Genomic DNA, 19,217 nt, shown 5'->3' with positions numbered 1-19,217 from the left:
CACACAGCTGTGGTGCCTGATGCTACTCTGCACCCGCTCTCAGGCAGCGGTTACTGGCCCCGCTCAGCCATCCGTCCGTGCTTCAGGGACGCCTCTCCAGGCGTCCAACGGTCAGTGAGCGACCTTTATAGCCCAGCTCAGCCATCAGTCAGTCCGTGCTTCAGGGACCCTTCTCCAGGCGTCCAACGGTCAGTGAGCGACCTTTATAGTCCAGCTCAGCCATCAGTCCGTGCTTCAGGGACCCCTGCCCAGGTGACCAACCGTTAGCTAGTGACTGTTAGTGGTCCCACTCAGCCTTTGGTTGGTACTACGTGGCCTCTTCCCAGGCAAGCAACGGTCAGTGAGTGACCTCGAGAGGTCCAGTTCAGCCAATGGTCAGGGCTTCAGTGGGCCCCTGCCCAGGTGACCAAACATCAGTGAGCAACCTCAAGGGGTCCCGCTCAGCCAATGGTCAGTGCTTCAGTGGGACCCGGCCCAGGAGACCAACAGTCAGTGAGCGACCTCGAGAGGTCCAGCTCAGCCATCGGTCAGTGCTTCAGTGGCCCCGGCCCAGGTGACCAAAGGTCAGTGAGCGACCATTAGTGGTCCCGCTCAGCCACTGGTCAGCCCAGATGGTGAGCTAGGGGGCCCAGGGGGCAGGCCACAGGCTGTGTCCTGCAGGATTCCAGAGTCCTCATCAAGGACACCCACTGGCCGGGCCCAGGCCTTGAGGTGGCAGCGACCCTCTCCCCCATCCCTGCCTCCGCGACCTAATGGTAGCAGCAGCCTGCATAGCATGTAGTCTGCAGGACCTGCCCCTCCCTGCCTGTTTGGGTGGCCGGAGGAGCCTGAAGGCCCTTTGGGTCCTGGGCACCTGGCTCCCTCAGTGATGACAGCTGGGCAAGGTGTGGGGGCCTGGCCCTGAGGGAGCCACCAGCTGGGCTCACCTCCTCTTAGCCAGAACTGGACCTCGGAGAGGGAAAGCTGTGCCTGGGAACCTGGCCCTTTCTTGTCAGAACAGAGAATAACATTCATCTGGTGGAGATTCACAGGAGCATTGTTACCTGGCCACAACCTGACCTCAGGAACAAAGGATCTGACACCACGCAGTTTGCAGCAGCTAGCCCTGCCCCTCCCTCACTTTTCCTAGAAAATGGCTTTGCGGAAAGCTCTCATAGAGCTTGGGGTTTTAAAGGCTTGAGCCACCCATCTCCTTGCATCGCCCTCAATGCGCCTTCCTCTGCTCCAAACTCTTTGACGTTTCAGTTTGTTTGGCTTCACAGTGCGCTGGGCACCCAGACTGGTGTTTCAGTATCATCATCAGATCCTTAACCTTTCCCACTATTAATACTGTTGGACAACTTATTAATACTTTTCGTTAACCAGACAGTGTAGATGGAATCTACTGGTCCAGATTCATACCTCCCTGAGCACTAAGGAAGCTGACAGTGTCTTCCTGTGATGACAGGTCAAACCTGTCTACCCTTTTATGAAAATACCTTCATGTTTCTTGCCCATTTGTTGAGGAATTTACAATCCTTATATTTATCAGCAGAACTCCTGACACCATCTTCTGTCAATTACACGAGTTGCAACTTGTTTCTGCATTTTTCCTTTTGGCCACACCTCATAACTTGTGGGATCTTAGTTCCCCGACCAGGGATTGAACCCAGACCCTCAGCAGTAAAAGCAGCTAAACCACCGGAACACTGAGGAATTGTCCTTTCTGCACTTTCTAAAAATACATCTTTTGATATACAGAATGCTTTCATCTCATAAAGGGCAAATTTGCTATTCTCGTCTTTTAAGAGTGAACGTTTTTGGGGGATTAAGAAAATCTTCCTGCTCTAGGACCAAAGACACATTCACTATATGCCCCATTAAAGACACATTCACTGTATGTTTCATTAAACTTTTTTAAAAACTTGATCCACCTCAGGGGGATTTCTGTGTATTGTTCAAGGCAGGATCTAATTCTGTGGTTCCTCTTCCTATGAGGACAGCCATGTATGAAACCAGCCCTTCCCTTCCCCGATGACATGTCATGACAACTCTGTAGGGCCACCCTGCCTGAGACAGTTACTACCAAATGTGTGCTGTAGGTGCTTACAGAGGTATCTGAAGAACTGAAGACTCAATTAAACAAGCTTAGATCTCAGGTTTACTTAACAATATGAATAGATCCTATAGCAGGTAGTGCGAAAAACAAAAATCTATGCTAAAAAACCTCATAGGAGTAGAAACTAACGTCGTTATTCTGATGAGTCCTGGCACTTTCGTTTCAGGGTTCACGCCCTGCTCAGAACTAAAGCCAGAGCTGCAGCCGCCCTCATGGACTGAGAGAAGAGATCTCCATGCTCTGTCTCCTGTAGTCACACACCTAACACAGGCAGGGAGAAGAGCTGGTACACGAAGCCAGTTTCCACTCTGCCACCCATTTAAGCTGTGTGACTGTGGGCAGGTTATCAAGCCTCTCACACAATGTCTGACGCCCAATAAGCAGCAAGCTAATATGAGAAGACTGTTACTAAGTAGTACTATTTGGTTCCTAGTTGGTAATTTCATTATCATTGATTCACTTCCACTTAAACTGTATTTTACCGGGTGCCTACTTTGTCCCAGGCATGACCAGAACCCAGCAGTAGAGCAGTGAATACGATGGAGGCCCTGAGGGAGAAAGACTGTCCCAGGCAGGCAGTGGGCTCTGCAGACAGAAAGGCTGGAGAAGGCCCTGGGAGGACACGACAGTGGAGCACCTGCCCTAACGAGGGGAGGGCCAAGCCATGCCAGCAACAGCAGAGCAGCATATACAGCAGTTGACCATCGAGTTCAAAGGCACTAGGGACAATCCGCTTGGCGTGTTTAAGAGCCAGTGTGGCCAAGGTTGAGCAAGTGCAAAGTTGGAAAATTAAAAGGCAGAGAGAGAAATGAGATAAGAGCTATTCTGTTCAACAAGAAGGCAGGCAACAGAGAAGAGACCATCAAATGAGACCCCAACCCGAGTATCTATGAACACTGAAACTTCAAAGAGACCACAGCTGCTCGAGTGAAGGTAGGGGAGCAAGAGGTAGAGAAAAGACCAAGAGGTAACCACAAACTTGGAGTGAGCTCCAGGTGAGTGGGGGCTGGGGGAGGGGGTGGGGGGGTAGCTCCTGGAAGTTTCTGAGCGGGAATGGTTTACACATTTCTTTGGATGTTTACATTTTAAAAGATTTGTTCACAAATTCTGTGAGCTCAACCTTATAATGTATCTCGGTACAGCTGCTTCTCGCTCCTCCAAGTACTACTCTCCTGGTCCATCATCTTCTCTGACTTTTTCCTGGGTTATTGTAGTAACCTGTCCATTGGTTTCCTGAGTTTATCCAAGTAAAGTGTGAATTTAACGCCAAAGGCAGGTCTAGGGAGGCTAGGAAGAGGTCAGTGGAGCAGCCCCAAATATCAAGGTCAGCAGGAGAAGACAGTGACGGTCAATGAAGCAGAAGGAAAACCTTCACCAGAAGAGAGTCTGGTATCCAGGAGGCTGAGTGAAGAAAGCACGCTTGGTATCCACAGGGGCTTGGCTGCAGAACCCCACAGACACCGAGAGCCTGAAATGCTCGTGTGAAATGGTACAGTCTGTGCACGAAAGCTGCACAACGTGGCACAAACCCTCACACACTGAGAGCATCGGGATTATTTACAATGCAATATACAGTGTAAGTGCTACGTAACCAGCTGCTGGCACAACAAGTTCAAGTTTTGCTTTTTGGAACTCTCTGGAATCCGCCCTCCCCCCGCCACCCTCACACCCAGAATTTTGGAACTGTAGTTGGTTGAAGCCTGGTTCCCTGGTTGTGGAACCAGGGAACCCACAGATACTGAGGGGTGGCTGTACTTAGACAGGACTAAGTGACTGGCTGTAGCCAGGAGGTTCTGCAGAGGGCAGACTGGACAGTGAAGGGGCAGAGCCCATCAAAGCCAGGCCGTCAGGAGGCTGGGCCTTTTCCTTTGAACCATAAATTACTTAGAAACATGTTTTTAAGTTGCTTAATACACAGTTACATGCAGGATCCTGTATTTCTGTATTAGAAAAAACAGTTAAATACATAACTTAAAAACTACTGTTTACTTACTATTGTTTGTGTTCTTCCCTTTAATTATTAAAAAGGTAAGTCTTATTCCTTTAAGACTGGTTCTGCTTTATATATTTTGAGGAGTTTATAAGTTTAAGAGCTACATCTATTTCTATACTTATTAAATTATTGGTGAAATGAGCATTTTACTGTTACGTGGTTGCCCTCTATATCCATAATAAAGCTTCTTTGCCTGAAAATTTATTTCACAGGGTGTTAACAGCACAATACTGATCTTTTTTTCCTGGTTATTATTTGCCTGGTATATTTATACTCAAGTTTTATGTGAGTTTTTCAAATTGAAAGTCAGGGCTCATTAGAAGGCAGGAAAATTCTTTTCACTATTCATTTATTAATTCATTTTACTAACGTAGAACAAAACAGAACACTGCAGAGAAAGCCTTTAGACCTCAGCGTAAATAACAGCGCTGAGTATAGTTTGGTGAAATGTGTGGGTCCGGGACACATAAACAGCTCTGAGACACACACACAGGCATACACGTGTGCTAGATCTCACGGCAAAACACGTGGTTTCCTCCAAGTCAGAGAAAAATGTTTGAACGTCACTGTCTGGATACATCATGTGAACAGCAGATAGCTTGATTTTATGTTTTAATCCACTCTAAATCCCATGGATGGAGGAACCTGGTGGGCTGCAGTCCACGGGGTCACTAGGAGTCGGACACGACTGAGCGACTTCACTTTGACTTTTCACTTTCATGCATTGGAGGAGGAAATGGCAACCCACTCCAGTGTTCTTGCCTGGAGAATCCCATGGACAGAGGAGCCTGGTGGGCTGCTGTCTATGGGGTCGCACAGTCGGACACGACTGAAGCGACTTAGCAGCAGCAGCAGTAACCTCTGACAATCATTCACCGTTAGCATCTGTGCATCTCACTTGTGATTTCTACCCATCTTGCTTCCCCACGCTTCTGTTTCTTTCCTTCTTTTTGACCCCCACATCTCTCTACTATCTACTTGCCCGAGGGCCGTTCCAGTTCCTCACATTTAGCTGACAAAGCTTTGCTCTATCACCCCTGTTCCAACCTGCACCCAGTACTGAGCTCTACTTTTTTAGTATAAAATAATCTGTTATCATTAGTTCTCCTTCATGAAGCCAGTGCTCACTGATATCTGTTCTTGAGGTAATTTAACTGTGCAAACAAATCTAGACTGCCAGTTACATTTCCTCACCACTTTGAACATATTATACCACCATTTTCTTGGCATCGATGATGCTGTGAGAAGTCTAATTTTTCTCTGCTTGTTTTTGACATCCTTTCATTTTCTTTTATACAACACTATTTTGCTATAATCTGTCAAAGTATGCATTTAGATTTACCCAATTTGAGATTTTTCTGTTAATCCTACATTTAAGGACTGATGTTACTCACTGATTCTAGAAAGTTCTCAGCTATTTTCCCTTCAGATTATTTCCTCTTCCTCATTCTTTTTATTCTCTTCTTCAGACTTCCTGTTAGAAAACGGTTGACCTTCTCATTCTTCATGTTACATAAATCTGCTTTCATAATTTCCATCTGTTCATCTCTGTGCTATGTTTTGGGCAAGTTTTCTCAGCTCCATCTTCCTGTTTACTAATTGTTCAGCTATGTCTAATCTGCTGCTTTATCTATCCAATGACTTCCAGAACTTCTGTTTTGTTCTTTTTCAAGTCTGCTTGATTATTTTAACAGCCTCCTATTCCCACTAATATGTTAGAACAGTTTGTATTAATCCTCACCCTCCTGAAGCTATCACACACGTATCACTGGTACCTCTGATCACATCTTCTTCTTTCAGCACCTCCACCGACAACCTGTGCACCTTCACTCATCTCAGAAGCCCAGCTACACTCTCAGTTTTGAAGATCACATTATTCCCATTGAGATGGGCATGCTGATTCTAAAAACCCACACTGTGAAGTCAGATGGCTAAATCCAAATGGAACCTGTGCCACAAACTATGTGAATGCAATTTAAATCCATTTTGTTGTGCCTCTGTCTTCATCTACAAAATAAGAATAACAAGTCTTTACCTCCTCGGGTTTGGGTAAATGAAATACAGAGTTTACGAATTATAACAGCACACAGCTGGCACAGTGCCTGGCTCCTAACAGCCACTCGATGGTGACAACACACCAACGTCATCATCTTCACCACCCCTTATTCGAGGAGGGTCAGTCAAATTTTCCTTACTTATGAGGATCCAGGCTCCACTGAATAAAACAGTGCCTACATCCTTATTATTAAGGTTAAATAAGCTGGCTTAAAAGAATGAAAACAAAGCTTAGATACCCCAGGATCTGCATTCAACAATTTACTGAGGACTAAGACTATTGCTATAATGAAGGCTGCCTCTGACATGTCTCATAAATTCAGGACATTAACAGAATTGTTTTATTTATTTTTTTATTTTTTTAACAGAATTGTTTTAATTAAAAATACCTAGAGATATGTTCAGGTAACTTTTAGATATTCTTAGTTTTTAAACACTTGTTTAATTAACTGACCAAATAGATGGAGATCAAATCTTTTTCAGCCATTGTTGAAAAGTAACCAAACTATATTCTTACAGACTATTTTGTTAGGTCAGTTCCAGCTAGTTGACAAATTTGAAAATTATATTTCTCTGATAAGCTGTAATTGGGATAGTATTTTTATTCAACTAAAGATTTACTCACCTAAAAATGTTTTTGTTTTTAAATGTCTCATCTTATCTATTTAGATCCTTGAAGTGAAAGTTACTGACATTTGAATGCCCTCTTTACGCTATAATCATCTTTATTTCTGTAGCACTATCTGTAAAAACAGGGGCTCCTGTGGAAGAGCTCCGTTATACTTCCCTCAAACGTTAAGTGTTTTAGGTACACAATTTCCTACAAACACCATGGTTTACTGAAAAGTGAAAAAAAATTATTAGGAGAGAACCAGGGAAAGGACAATTATAGGGACTTCTTTTATTTCACTTCGAATGATTTTAGTTTCATTGAAGTCAGTATGACTTCACTTTCCAGCATCCATGTTGTATGTGAACATCACACAGACACTGACTCTTTCAGGTGAGCTGCGATCACTGGGCATGACAGAGTGAGCTCTGCAGCACATTAATACGGTAATCAGGTGTGGTCACTTCCAGGCACAGAAGGGTGCCAGCAGCACAGGAAGTAGAAGCACTAGGACCCGGGCAGTGCTCAGAGCAGAGGCTGGACACTGAGAGGCTAGATACAGAGGCAGAGTGGGCAGTGCTCAGAGCAGAGGCTGGACAGAGCAGCACTGGCAAGAGGAGGGTGAGGGCAAAAGACCGTCACAGAATAACGAAAGCAAGGAGACGGCTCAAGCAAGCCCATGCCAGGGGTGCCCGAAGACGGGCTACACAGAAGTGCAGAAGGGAGCGCTGGCTAACAAGTACCGGCCACCTCTATGTGTACGGGAGTCCCAGGGACCATCAGTGAGAAAATTAAACACAGATAACCATCCTCTCATGTGTGCTTCTATATGCAAAACAAACCACGTCCGAGTCGCCCCAAAGTAGGTTTGTAATCTTACTTCCACTCCTCTGGTGGGTGGGCAAGTTCATACTTCTCCCTCACATTGGAGACACCCATATCCAAATGGAGCCAGTGAACCTCCTCTGACCGCAGGTGACTCAGGCGAAATCCATAGCAGGCCACGTGCTTTACTTTGTGACTGTCCACTATCTTCTGAATGATGCCCTAAAACATACCCCCCACAGAAATGACTGTTATAAACAAAAACTGCATGCTAGAAATTAATGCAATGTTCATTTCTTTCAGTTAATCATCAGAAATCTTTGGTAAAAAAGAGCATCAATTTAAATACATCACTTAATTTTACTTAGGAATCTTTTTTCACACACAGTATTTTTATGAACACAGAAAAGTGTTTTTAAACCACAAGAAGAGGCACTGCCCCTTTCTTTACTGACTTCTGCAGCTCCACCACTGCATCACCCCAACTCACCCACCCACATGGGCCACCCCTTGGGGGGCTTCCTAAGAATGAGACCTGGGGAGGGTTATACTTTCCAAACCAAAGTATTGCTGAGAACAAGCTGCAACCTTAGTATCATTTGTTTTTTTAAATACATATTTAGGAATACATAACTAAAGTCATATTTCTGATAACACTGATGACACATAAGAAGCTACCTCAAGCTGAGGCTAACCATCTGCTCTCTACTGGTTAATATACAGCAATCTCCAAGAGCCCCCAACCTAATGCTTCCAACATGTATGTCCATGAGTTCAGAGGAGATGAGGGGCAACCTCTGAAGGAGGGCATCAGAGAACGCTCCCTAGAGAAGATGGCATTTATCCCAAGCTGTGGCAGTCGTGTGCACACGTCTGTAAGTGGGCAGCACACGTGGGCAGACCCACTTGGGAATACGACGGAAACCACACCCCGTCCTTCCATGAGGGCGTGTGAATCACAGTCCACTGCACTCTGCTCAATCTTTTAGGCCATTAATAAGTTTTCTTAAATGATGCGGATATTAACAAGAAAATGTCTATTAAGAAAAATCAGTACTGTCTACTAGAGAAAGCACTGGTTTCTAACAATTAGCAATTAACTGAAGTTATCATATAACTTACAATATAAAAGTTCTGCACACACTAGTATTTCTTTTCTGTGACACAATGCTGTTGATAAAACAATTAAGGGTGTTCCCAACCCTACCCCAAAGAAGAGATAAACAATAACATGTCCTGTATACAAAATTGTCAGGGACCTAGGGAGTCCACACCACGGACAGGGTGTGCGCCGTGTTCCCACACCTGCCGACTGCCCTCATGGACTCCTCAGTCCCCAGCACAAGGCTGTGTATGCAGCCCAGGACGGGAGGGGGGAAGATGAAGAGAAAGGACCCGGCTGAAGAGCCATCCACAGCTTCAGAAGAACTCTCACTGGATCTATAGCCTACAGAACTGAAGCAGGGGGACTGACAGTGAAAATCGCATCCGACTCCTTGCGACTCCATGGACCATATGTTCCAAGGAATTCTCCAGGCCAGAATACTGGAGTGGGTAGCCTATCCCTTCTCCAGGGGATCTTCCCGATCCAGGAATCGAACCGGGGGCTCCTGCATTGCAAGCGGATTCTGTACCAGCTGAGCCACCAGGGAAGGGGGACTGGGATGAGCATAAAGCATCCCTCTGGCTTCTGGATTCAGGGCCGCTGAGAATTCAGTGCAGGCTGAGCACTACTAGAGGGCGTCCTGAGGGGCACTTGGGGAACTGGGAGGACAGAACCCAGATCCAGCCCCAAGCTCGCCTGCAAACCTGTGCTCTGGGGTGTGAGCTCTGTCTACAGAAGGGACATCTTTTTCTGCTAATTCTCTGAAAGGCGACTTGTGCAGCCTCTCCTTGCCAACATCCAAATCCCTGGGGGGCAAAAGACAGGAGCTGGCGCCTCTTTCAAGCTCCCACAAAAGTGCCTTTGTCTCCTGCTGCTGCTCTGCCAGCTCACTACCGAGAGCACACAGACTCTCGTCACCCGGCCGTCGCCCCTCGACTCTACGTCCCCCAGCGGCAACAGCTCCAGAGCAGCCCTGCTCCTGCGAGGGCTCCGCACCACACCTGCGCCTCTCGTCCTGTTGCTGTGCTCCTGGTTGGGCGATCCCTCCACACCCAGACGCAGGGGGTTAAGGCAGGGTGCAAACCATTCCTCACGCTCATGCTTGCCGTTGACACCCCAGGAGCAACCCCACCTTCCCTGGGTGTCTGCCCTGGTGACCTCTCGCACAGGTTACCCTCATGTCTCTGACTCATGCACACACACTGGAGCCCACCTGCAGAGAAGCGGTGTAAATTACAGGGATTTGATCCAAAAAATGTGGTGCTGACTAGGGGGGAAAGTAGGTTCCTAGTCTTGAAGTCTTAATGGAACAGACAGTATTTCCGTCAGTTCACTTGATCACACTGCCAAAAGACACCAGAATAATTTTAAGCCTAGGCTTGTGTAACCAGAGTCCCCAGACTGTAGGATCTGGTACCTAAACCTGATCCTACAGTTAGCAATTTCACTCTCCACTAAAAAAAAAAAAAGAGCAATAAACACAGACATTTTCTTTTATTTCACTTTTTGCTTTCCATTATGCTTCCATATTGATTTCGGTTCTACTTCTCATTCTCCAGGACTCTCAGAAATGTCACTTCTCATTCCATAGGGACAGCAGCCAAGACTGTGAGTATAGGAAGTACTTAAATATTTGATGCTGAATGCACGTAAGTACTCAGTAACTAAGTAAGTAATTCTGAGAACCAACGATTCGGTCTGGATAACTGAACAACTTAAGAACTAAATACTCCAACACCACCATATCCACAACACACTCACATACGTCAGTATACGTGTGTATGATTTCTGGAATACGTATCTTTAGGAAAGGAACTGTCTCTGGAGCACTGACAGGATGAGGGCTTTTAATATGCCCCTCATGGGATCCAAATTAAATTTCTCATCCTGGCTTTAAAGGCTCATGATAAACTAGTCCTACAATACACAGAACAATACTTAGCTACTCTGTAGCCTCTGTTGACTCATTTATATCACAGCCCAGGCCTTGGAAACACATAAATTTTCCTGACTGAATTCTCATGTTAGATATTCACAGGGTTCTTCCCAAATTTGAAAATAAAAGAAGCCAGTGTCTGCATGGTGCTCACATCTCATCACGAACACAGCAATTCAGCCATTTTACTACTGGGGAAGGGTTATTTTCTTTTTTAGCTTCCCTGTTTTGGGGCCAAATGGGGATGGAAGTGCAGGTAATCCTGCCACAAGCAGCCTTCCAGCTGTGGCCACACACATGTACAAGTGCTGCTTAGAAACAGATGCACGGGGTCAAGAGCTAGTGACAGTGTGATATTTTGATAAGTACAGCCAAGCTGCACACCAACAACACTATACCAACTACAACTGACAACATTACAGACTGTGCTTCATCTTACGCCAACACTGATCTTAAAATGCTTATCAATTCATCTGACAACAGACATCCAGGTTGCTTCCATGTTCTAGCTTTTATAAATAGTGCTGCAATGAACAATGGGATACATGTGTCTCTTTCCATTTTGGTTTCCTCAGGTATATGCCTAGGAGTGGGATTGCTGGGTCATATGGTGGTTTTATTCCTAGTTTTTTAAGGAATCTCCATACCATCTTCCATAGTGGCTGTATTAATTTACATTCCCACCAACAGTGCATGAGCGTTCCCTTTTCTCCACACCCTCTCCAGCATTTGTTGCTTGTAGACTTTTTGATGAGGGCCATTCTGACCGGTGTGAGGTGACACCTATTGTGGTTTTGCTTTGCATGTCTCTAACAATGAGCAATGTTGAGCATCTTTTCATGTGTTTGTTAGCCATCTGTATGTCTTCTTTGGAGAAATGTCTGTTTAGGTTTTTTTCCCACTTTTTGATTGGGTTGTTTGTTTTCTAGCATTGAGTTATATATGTGCATTTTGGAAATTAATCCTTTGTCAGTTGTTTCATTTGCTATTATTTTCTCCCAGTCTGAGGGTTGTCTTTTCACCTTGCTTATAGTTTCCTTTGCTGGACAAAAGCTTTTAAGTTTAATCAGGTCCCACTTGTTTACTTTTGTTTTTATTTCTGTTACTCTAGAAAGTGGGTCATATAAAAAGGAATGCATTTGAGTCAGTTCTGATGAGGTAGATGAACCTAGAACCTATTATACAGAGTGAAGTGAGTTAGAAAGAGAAAGATAAATATCATTTTCTAACGCACATATACAGAATCTAGAAAAATGGTACTGAAGAATTTATTTACAGGGAGACTCAGCAATGGAGATACAGACATAGAGAATAGACTTACAGACATGGAGAGAGAGGAGGAGAGGGTGAGATGTATGGAAAGAGTAACATGGAAACTTACATTACCATATGTAAAATAGACAGCCAATGGGAATTTGCTGTATGGCTCGGGAAACTCAAACAGGGACTCTGTATCAACCTAGAGGGGTGGGGTGGGGAGGGAGGTGGGAAGGAGGTTCAAAAGGGAGGGGATATATATATACCAATGGCTGATTCATGTCGAGGTTTGACAGAAAACAGGAAAATTCTATAAAGCAATTATCCTTTGATAAAAAAAGAAAAAGAAAAAAGAAATTCAGGAAGGCAAGGGTGTAGTGTGAAAATGAGAGAAGAGACAGATTCTGCCAGAGAAGCAAGAGGAAACAGAAATGCCCAGGTACACATTTTATTTTTCCTTTTTTTTTTTAATTTTATTTTTAAACTTTACAGTATTGTAGTAGTTTTCTCAAATACTGAAATGAATCCGCCACAGGTATACCGGTGTTCCCCATCCTGAACCCTCCTCCCTCTTCCTTCCCCATACCCTCCCTCTGGGTCGTCCCAGTAAAAATCATTCTGGCTCTAGAGAGGAGAAATAGCTAAAAAATAAAGTTAAGGACACCTAATAAAAATAATTGCAGCATTTTAAGGGGAAAAAGTGGTGGTCTGAATAAGGGGAGTAGACACAAAAATGGATAGAAATAAATGTACTTTAAAAATATTTTGTAGGTAGAATAACCAAGATTTGGTGACCTTGAGAAGATATCCAACACGAGGATAAAAGAAAAGGAGATTAATGCATTCTGCCTCAGATAGATAAGATGTTTATGTCATTCAGTGAAACACAAACTCATGTGAAGCGGTTTGGAAACAGGACGGCGAAATGACAAGTACATTTCGATGGATTCAGCTTTTTAGAATATCCAAGTAGAAGTGCCCAGTAAGCACTTGGTTATATGGGTCTGGAGTTCAGGAAAGTATGTTAACTGATTAATCACAGGGTAGGATCAGTATACTCTTATTAAGTAGGCTAACTCAGGGCATTTCTAGTCACTCACTCATTTAATAAGGATTCACTGATAGCTACTTGGTCTGAACATTCTTGCAGATGTGGGGTTCTGAGGAAGGCAGACACAGTACCATCCTTATGAGGTTTGGAAACTGGAAGCAGAAGGTAGGGAAAATGGCAGTGGCACCTGAAGCTATAACCACTTCCGTAAGCGGGCTGAATTTGTAGCGCACAATCAGCAAACAGCGTTATTATTTAACCACCACTTCCTTCAAACAGACTCTGTAAAATTTCCCTTCTTTTGTTTTTTTCCTTTACAACAGTGAACATCTTTGCTAGGTCCTGTGGCTTTTAATCATTTCCATTTATATAAGGAATTACACTCCTTTGAGTCATATATGGAGACTTTTTCTGTAATTCTGTAAGTGTATTGTATTATGAATCTAACCTAAACAGTGTCTCCTCCTTATAGCAAATGATACTGAGAGAGAGAAAAAGAGAACACTGAAAAACTTAAAAAAAAAAAAAAAAAAGTTTATCAATTTGATGGACCAAGATTGGCAGGGTTGGGTGGGGGGGGTGTTTTGTTGTTAAAATTTTAATTTCCAAGGTTACTAACTAGTGAGATGAAGCTGTCATTCTGTTTTTTCTGGAAGTTACTGTTAGGATTTGCTTGGTTCAACTTGGCCACTTATCATTTAGACAGTGCTCTGAAAGGAAGTGACCCTCTCCTTCCTTGGGTGGAGAGCACTCGTGCAGCTCTGTCCTTCGCGTCCATTTACTCATGATGTGTGCCCCTGCCCTACTCATTCAGTGATCACCTAGAGAGCTAGGTGCTCTGGTCTGGTGCCAGCGATGCAACGATGGCAGGATGTGAGCCTGACCCTTGAAAGTCAAGAGCTGAGCAGAAGGACGTGACAATGAACAACGGAGCAAGAGAATCCGTCTGTGAAGAAGGTAAGGCAGGGAACAAGAGAAAAGGGGTATCTGATGCGTTCAGCTCTCTCCTCATGGATAACCTGAAGCATTTCACTGTTTATTAGAGGAGACATCTGAGGCCATGAGCATAATTCTCAACACTGCCCATCTCATCATTCCTATGAACAGCCAAGTACACTCATCAGGACGACGTGTCTTTTATTATGTCCAGCGGTCACTGTTCTCAGTGCGCTCTCCTTCAGGTGCTCTTCACATTCAGGAAACCAACAGGTTCCTACCATCTTCTCTGACCACACCTGTACAGGTCGGAACCTACCATCACTCAGCAAAACAAGATGCAGAAATCCAGCCCTGCTCTGGAGAAGGCAGCACATCTCCTGCCCTTGGTCCAGCAGCAGACGCGGGGCCCTCCTAACGGTCCTCAGGACAAAGCAGGCACTTCTGTTTTCATGATCTACAGTCACCCTCGGTTCCTCGTTGCTGCCATAACAAATGGCCACAAACTCAGGGACTAAACTAACACAAGTGTGTGACTGTCCAGCTGTGCAGATCACAAATCTGAAGTGGCTGTCACTGAACTAAGACAAGGCATCAGCAAGGATGTGCTGTGTTCTGGAAGGTCCGGGACAGGTGACAAGGAGCCAATCCCATAGGTCCCTGGGGGCCCCTGAAGAACAGGGAGCTCCTGGGACTTTTGAGCAGATTACTGACGAGAAGACTGAAGACCGGCACGTGAGAGAAAGACAGGAAGCAGGAAGTAAAAGGGGTGGTGCCAGGACAGAAGGCCGCAAGGCACAGCGGGAGAGGAGCAGGCGGGGCTCCTGCAGGGCTGGCGTTCACTCCAGAGAGGACGGTGTGGAAGGCTCCGAGTGGAGGAGTGATGTGCTCTGGATCTCGTGTGAACAGGATGGCTCAGGTGGCCGGGCTGTGAATAGACGGGGCAGGGACAACGGGGAAGGCGAGCAGGAGACCGCAGGGCTCCAAGAAAGGTGTGCAGGGGAGGCCCTGGGAGGTGTGGGTTCCAGGTACATATAAAGACAACATGGACAAGACAAGCTAACATACTGGACGCTGGGTGTGAGCAAAAGCAGTGAAAGACGCTGCACAGGGCCTACTTACCTAAAAGAAGGGGAAACCCTTCATCTGAAGCACTGGATGGCTCTTCTGGAGAAGAAAAGTGAAGACAGAGAAGAGAGGCAGAGACACAGTGTGGGAGTGTCAGGTCTTCAACTGAAGATGAGACCAACCAGAACGGGGTGCCGTGTGGACTAAGCAGAGCGCAGGATGGAACCACGGCCACAGCTGTAAGGACTGACAAAGACCTAAGAGGCCAGAAGGGGCTGGCAGGTTGGGCCTGGGCCAGCCTCTGGCATTCACTACAGGACTTCCTTCCGGGTCCACATCTCTTTGCGCTCCAATATGTCATTTACTTGAGTTTTCAAAGACAGCCTACAGAATGAACTTTCCACGTCCTTATCGCTCTTATAGACACCTTCATCCCACATGTTGGTGGCTGACAATGTACCTGGTTTAGACTTCAGAGACACAAGGTGTGTCCCCCAGGGCCTCTGAAGACCCTGTTTCAGTGCTACCCTGCATCTGGCATCGCTGGTAACAGTCTGATGTAAATATCGCCCTTCTTCCTAAGTAGGAGACTTCTCTGGTAGAATCTGGATCTTCTCCATACACTAACCTTGGCTCTTCTGCACTGACCCCAAACTTATCTCCAGAGCTGCCTGGAACATGGCGCTGACACTAGCCTATGGTCAAGAGAAGTGATGTTTGTGACCATGAGCTACTGATTACTCGGGCAGGACACACGAACCTGTACCCCTGCTTAGGAATCATGACTGCATTTACAACTTGCACCTGATGTTGGCGGCACATGGCCACAGGCGAGGCTGGTTATGGAGACGGAGCGTGCCCGTGTGCCCATCTCACAGACCCCACCTCCTCACACCCAGGAGCTGCACACGTGGCTGGTGACAGCCCGGAGTGTCAAGGCCACGAGGCCCAGGCCTGTGATGTCCACAGCCTTTCAATGAGCACAGTTCTCCTACTGCGGCTGCTCTATACACTCCACCTATTCACAGGGGAGGCCTGTGAATCCTGTCAGCAACCACTATATTATTAGTGTGTAATTAGCACATATATGTAATAGGAGTAAAATTTGTTAATTAAAAAACTGAAAACCTCTGTAATGAATTATAACAAGAATCCTGAGTTTTCCTGGTAAAAAGGAATCTGCAGAGGTTTTGGTTCTCCTGAGTTAAGCAGCCTCTCAGAAAACTACTTTCTACGGAGCATAGCTGTCCAGCAGGGACATAACGCAGGCCACGTACACCATTTAAAAATTTCTAATGGCCACATTAAAAAACTGCAAAAAGGTACAAGTGAATTTAATTTTAATGATACATTTCCTTTAACCTAGTATGCCAAGAACAAAACTAACAGATTACTGATGAGATATTTTACATTCCTTTTTCATATTAAATCTCTGAAATCTAGGGTTTATTTTTACTTTGTTGTTGCTGTTCAGTCGCTAAGTTGTGTCCAACTCTCTGTCACCCCATGGGCTGCAGCACACCAGGCTCCCCTGTCCTTCACTATCTCCCAGAACTTGTACAAACTCATGTCCATTGAGTCACTGATGCAATCTAACCGTCTCATCCTCTGCTGCCCCCTTCTCCTCCTGCCTTCAATCTTTCCCAGCATCATGGTCTTTCTCTACTGAGTCGGCTCTTCGCATCAGGTGGCCAAAGTATTGCAGTTTCAGCTTCAGTCCTTTCCAATACACTTAGAAAACATCAAGTCAGACTAGCTACACTTAAGTATTCAGTAGTGGCATACAGCTTCCACATTGGGCAGTGCAACGACAGGGTCTGAGACTCAATCTAATTACTAAGCAACTCTAGATAACGATAAGCTATCTCCTTTCTGAAAATGGTTGGCCTTCAGATCCATCTTAATTTACATGAAAATCCTGCATTTTCAGATGTTACAGCACTAGATAAAAGTGGGTTATGAGTAATTCCCACCTGCCATCACATTGATCCAGTATCATGTGGATTTCATGCTATTCCCGGGGAGGGCTGGGGTCAATCCATGCCAATCGAGGTTTCTCTGCCTCATGCTGAAAATCAATCACCAACTGCTAAGACTTGCTAAATTCTAAACACTGATCAATTACTGTGAAGTAGAACAACTTGCTCTTTGGCCTCATAGATTTGCTAATATTGATCTTCACAGAAGTCTGAGAAATATGTTCTCATAACTTATGTGTTTCTATCTGATTTAAATTTTTCTTCACAATACGAATGTTTTGATGCTGGTAAGGTTCTAACACTGGCTGAAGGCCGACACGTGCCCAGTGATCACTGGTTCTTTCCACGGTATAAATCCTCTCATGTGTAGCACGCATATTAAAACCACAGCACATCTGTCACGGAGCCTTCCCAAAGTGAAACTCCTGATATAAGAAATTCTTAACATCTCCTAAATGTCTTGGGAAATTCATAACCTTTGAAAGGCTCCCCTCCTGCACAATACTCTGAAATCTATTAAGGTTGATGCAATGGTTTAAAGAATTTCCTCTCTTGTATCTGAAATTTATACAACTACAAAATGCCCTAACAGCCTTCCCATAGACGTTACATGTACAAGGTTTCCTCTCCAGAGATTGCATTTATAAGGTTAAATATGAAACAGAGCTATAGATAAACTAGAAAAAGTCAGCAAGTATCGTAAAAAGTTTGTGAAAAGAGACTATTTCAAGTACAGCACATGGGTAGATAGTGACGCCTATTTCAATCCTAAGTGAATGACTCTTTTAATAATCCATTTGAATAGTCAGTATTACAGTACCACAGATGTAACAATATTACATATAGTTTATACGTAATATATAGCCTTAAGTCTAAGTTCTACCACTTCCTTTGTTGTACTTAAAAATAGTTAAGGCGTGTAAGTTAACGAGTAGTAAATTAATCTCGTTATAATAAAAGGGAAGGAGTATATCTGATGGTCCTCCTCACTGGATGCTTGTCCTCCTTAAAGATGAATATGGACTAAGCAGAGGAGCAGCAGGGAGGAGGGGCTTCCTCAACACTGGATCAAATAAACATCCTGACAGCTTGCATTCCGAACTTGGTTTTCTGAGTCTGGTGATCACTCCTTCCTCTCAGCCACCTCTGCCTACGCAGTGCTGCCCCACAGCTCTTCACCACCCACTCTCACCAGCGCCCGGAGGGAGCTCGTCCAGCGACTCCCACGTTCACATGCAGTGACGCCCCGCGGGCCTGGCCCCCGGGACCCACCCGCAACAGACTGGAGGCCATCCAGGCAGGGTCTTTCACATCCCCAGAACCTCGTCAGGCGTGTGTATACAGGAGACATTTGTTTTTTAAGAATCTGTCCTGTCTGGAATCGTGCAAAGAGATTCAAAATTACACTTTCTAGAAAACAATTTATTTTAACAGAATTAGAGGCTATTTTAATTGTTTTGTTTCCTTACATACTTCAAAAAATTTTTTCTAAAAAACAGGAAAGAAAAACAAGTCAATGGCATTATATATGATGCAGTTATTTTTCTAAGAAATTTTACATAAATTAAAACTCTAGTCAGTCACATATTAACTCAGTAAGTACTACAGAGAAAAGCTAGCATCGCTGATATATTGGAATAACAATTATTACCCTGCCTTTTCGGTGTGTGCCATTAACATTTAACCTAAACACACACTGAGGGTGTATCCCAGGAAAACATACTCACCCTGACGTCGGTTGCATCTCCATGCCTGATAATACTGGCCCAAGTGGTTGGCTCACTGTTGCTTTCAAAATAATGAAAGACCTTTAATACTCGCTCCATGGCCCCAGGAGAACGCTCCACACCAGTTCCCAGGTGAGTCTTGGTACTTGAACTCGGCGTGTGATTCAAGTTTGGGTCAAGGTAAGCAGCAGCCATTCTTTTGCTAGATGCTAGGTATCTGTCATATTCTGGAAAAGAAAATAAGTTTTATCAGTGTAGAATATTTGAAATCTACTGGTTAAAACGGATTTTACTGATACACTAATGTAACAACACTGTTCTTTGCTCTCTCCCTATGATGTGTTGTGTGCAGGTGAGCCTGAGGAGACCTGAGACCTGCACCTGGATAATCACTCTTTCCCACCACCAGCCCCCTGCCGCCACTCCCCCCACCTCCACCCAGAGCAGCACCTGATTCACAGCAGCATAATAAATATTTGTTAAACAAATTACTTCAAGTCTGGGAACCTTATTTCACTTCTGTTCAAAACTTGCTGTTATCTATAAACAATGTAACACCACCACCCCCTTTAAATCA

General features: G+C 44.8%; 1 protein-coding gene across 29 annotated transcripts in view; it reads right to left on the bottom strand.

The window, feature by feature from the left end:
* Positions 1-19,217, bottom strand: part of PTK2 (protein tyrosine kinase 2) — a 192,975-nt gene that overhangs the window by 111,326 nt on the left and 62,432 nt on the right. For 26 of the 29 annotated variants that reach the window (XM_027560747.1, XM_027560756.1, XM_027560745.1 and 23 more), the window contains 2 exons: positions 18,641-18,867; positions 7,637-7,803 (listed from right to left, as the gene is read on the bottom strand). In XM_027560747.1, the coding sequence (XP_027416548.1) occupies positions 7,637-7,803; positions 18,641-18,835 (362 nt within the window). In that variant the 5' untranslated portion in view covers positions 18,836-18,867. The remainder of the gene's footprint in view (positions 1-7,636; positions 7,804-18,640; positions 18,868-19,217) is intronic. The other 3 variants (XM_027560758.1, XM_027560757.1, XM_027560755.1) reach the window with 1 other exon arrangement.

The sequence above is a fragment of the Bos indicus x Bos taurus genome, chromosome 14 (genome assembly GCF_003369695.1).
Source record: "Bos indicus x Bos taurus breed Angus x Brahman F1 hybrid chromosome 14, Bos_hybrid_MaternalHap_v2.0, whole genome shotgun sequence".
NCBI lineage: Eukaryota > Metazoa > Chordata > Mammalia > Artiodactyla > Bovidae > Bos > Bos indicus x Bos taurus.
The sequence above is the reverse complement of the archived record's forward strand: the minus strand, read 5'-3'. Positions and strand labels throughout refer to the sequence as shown.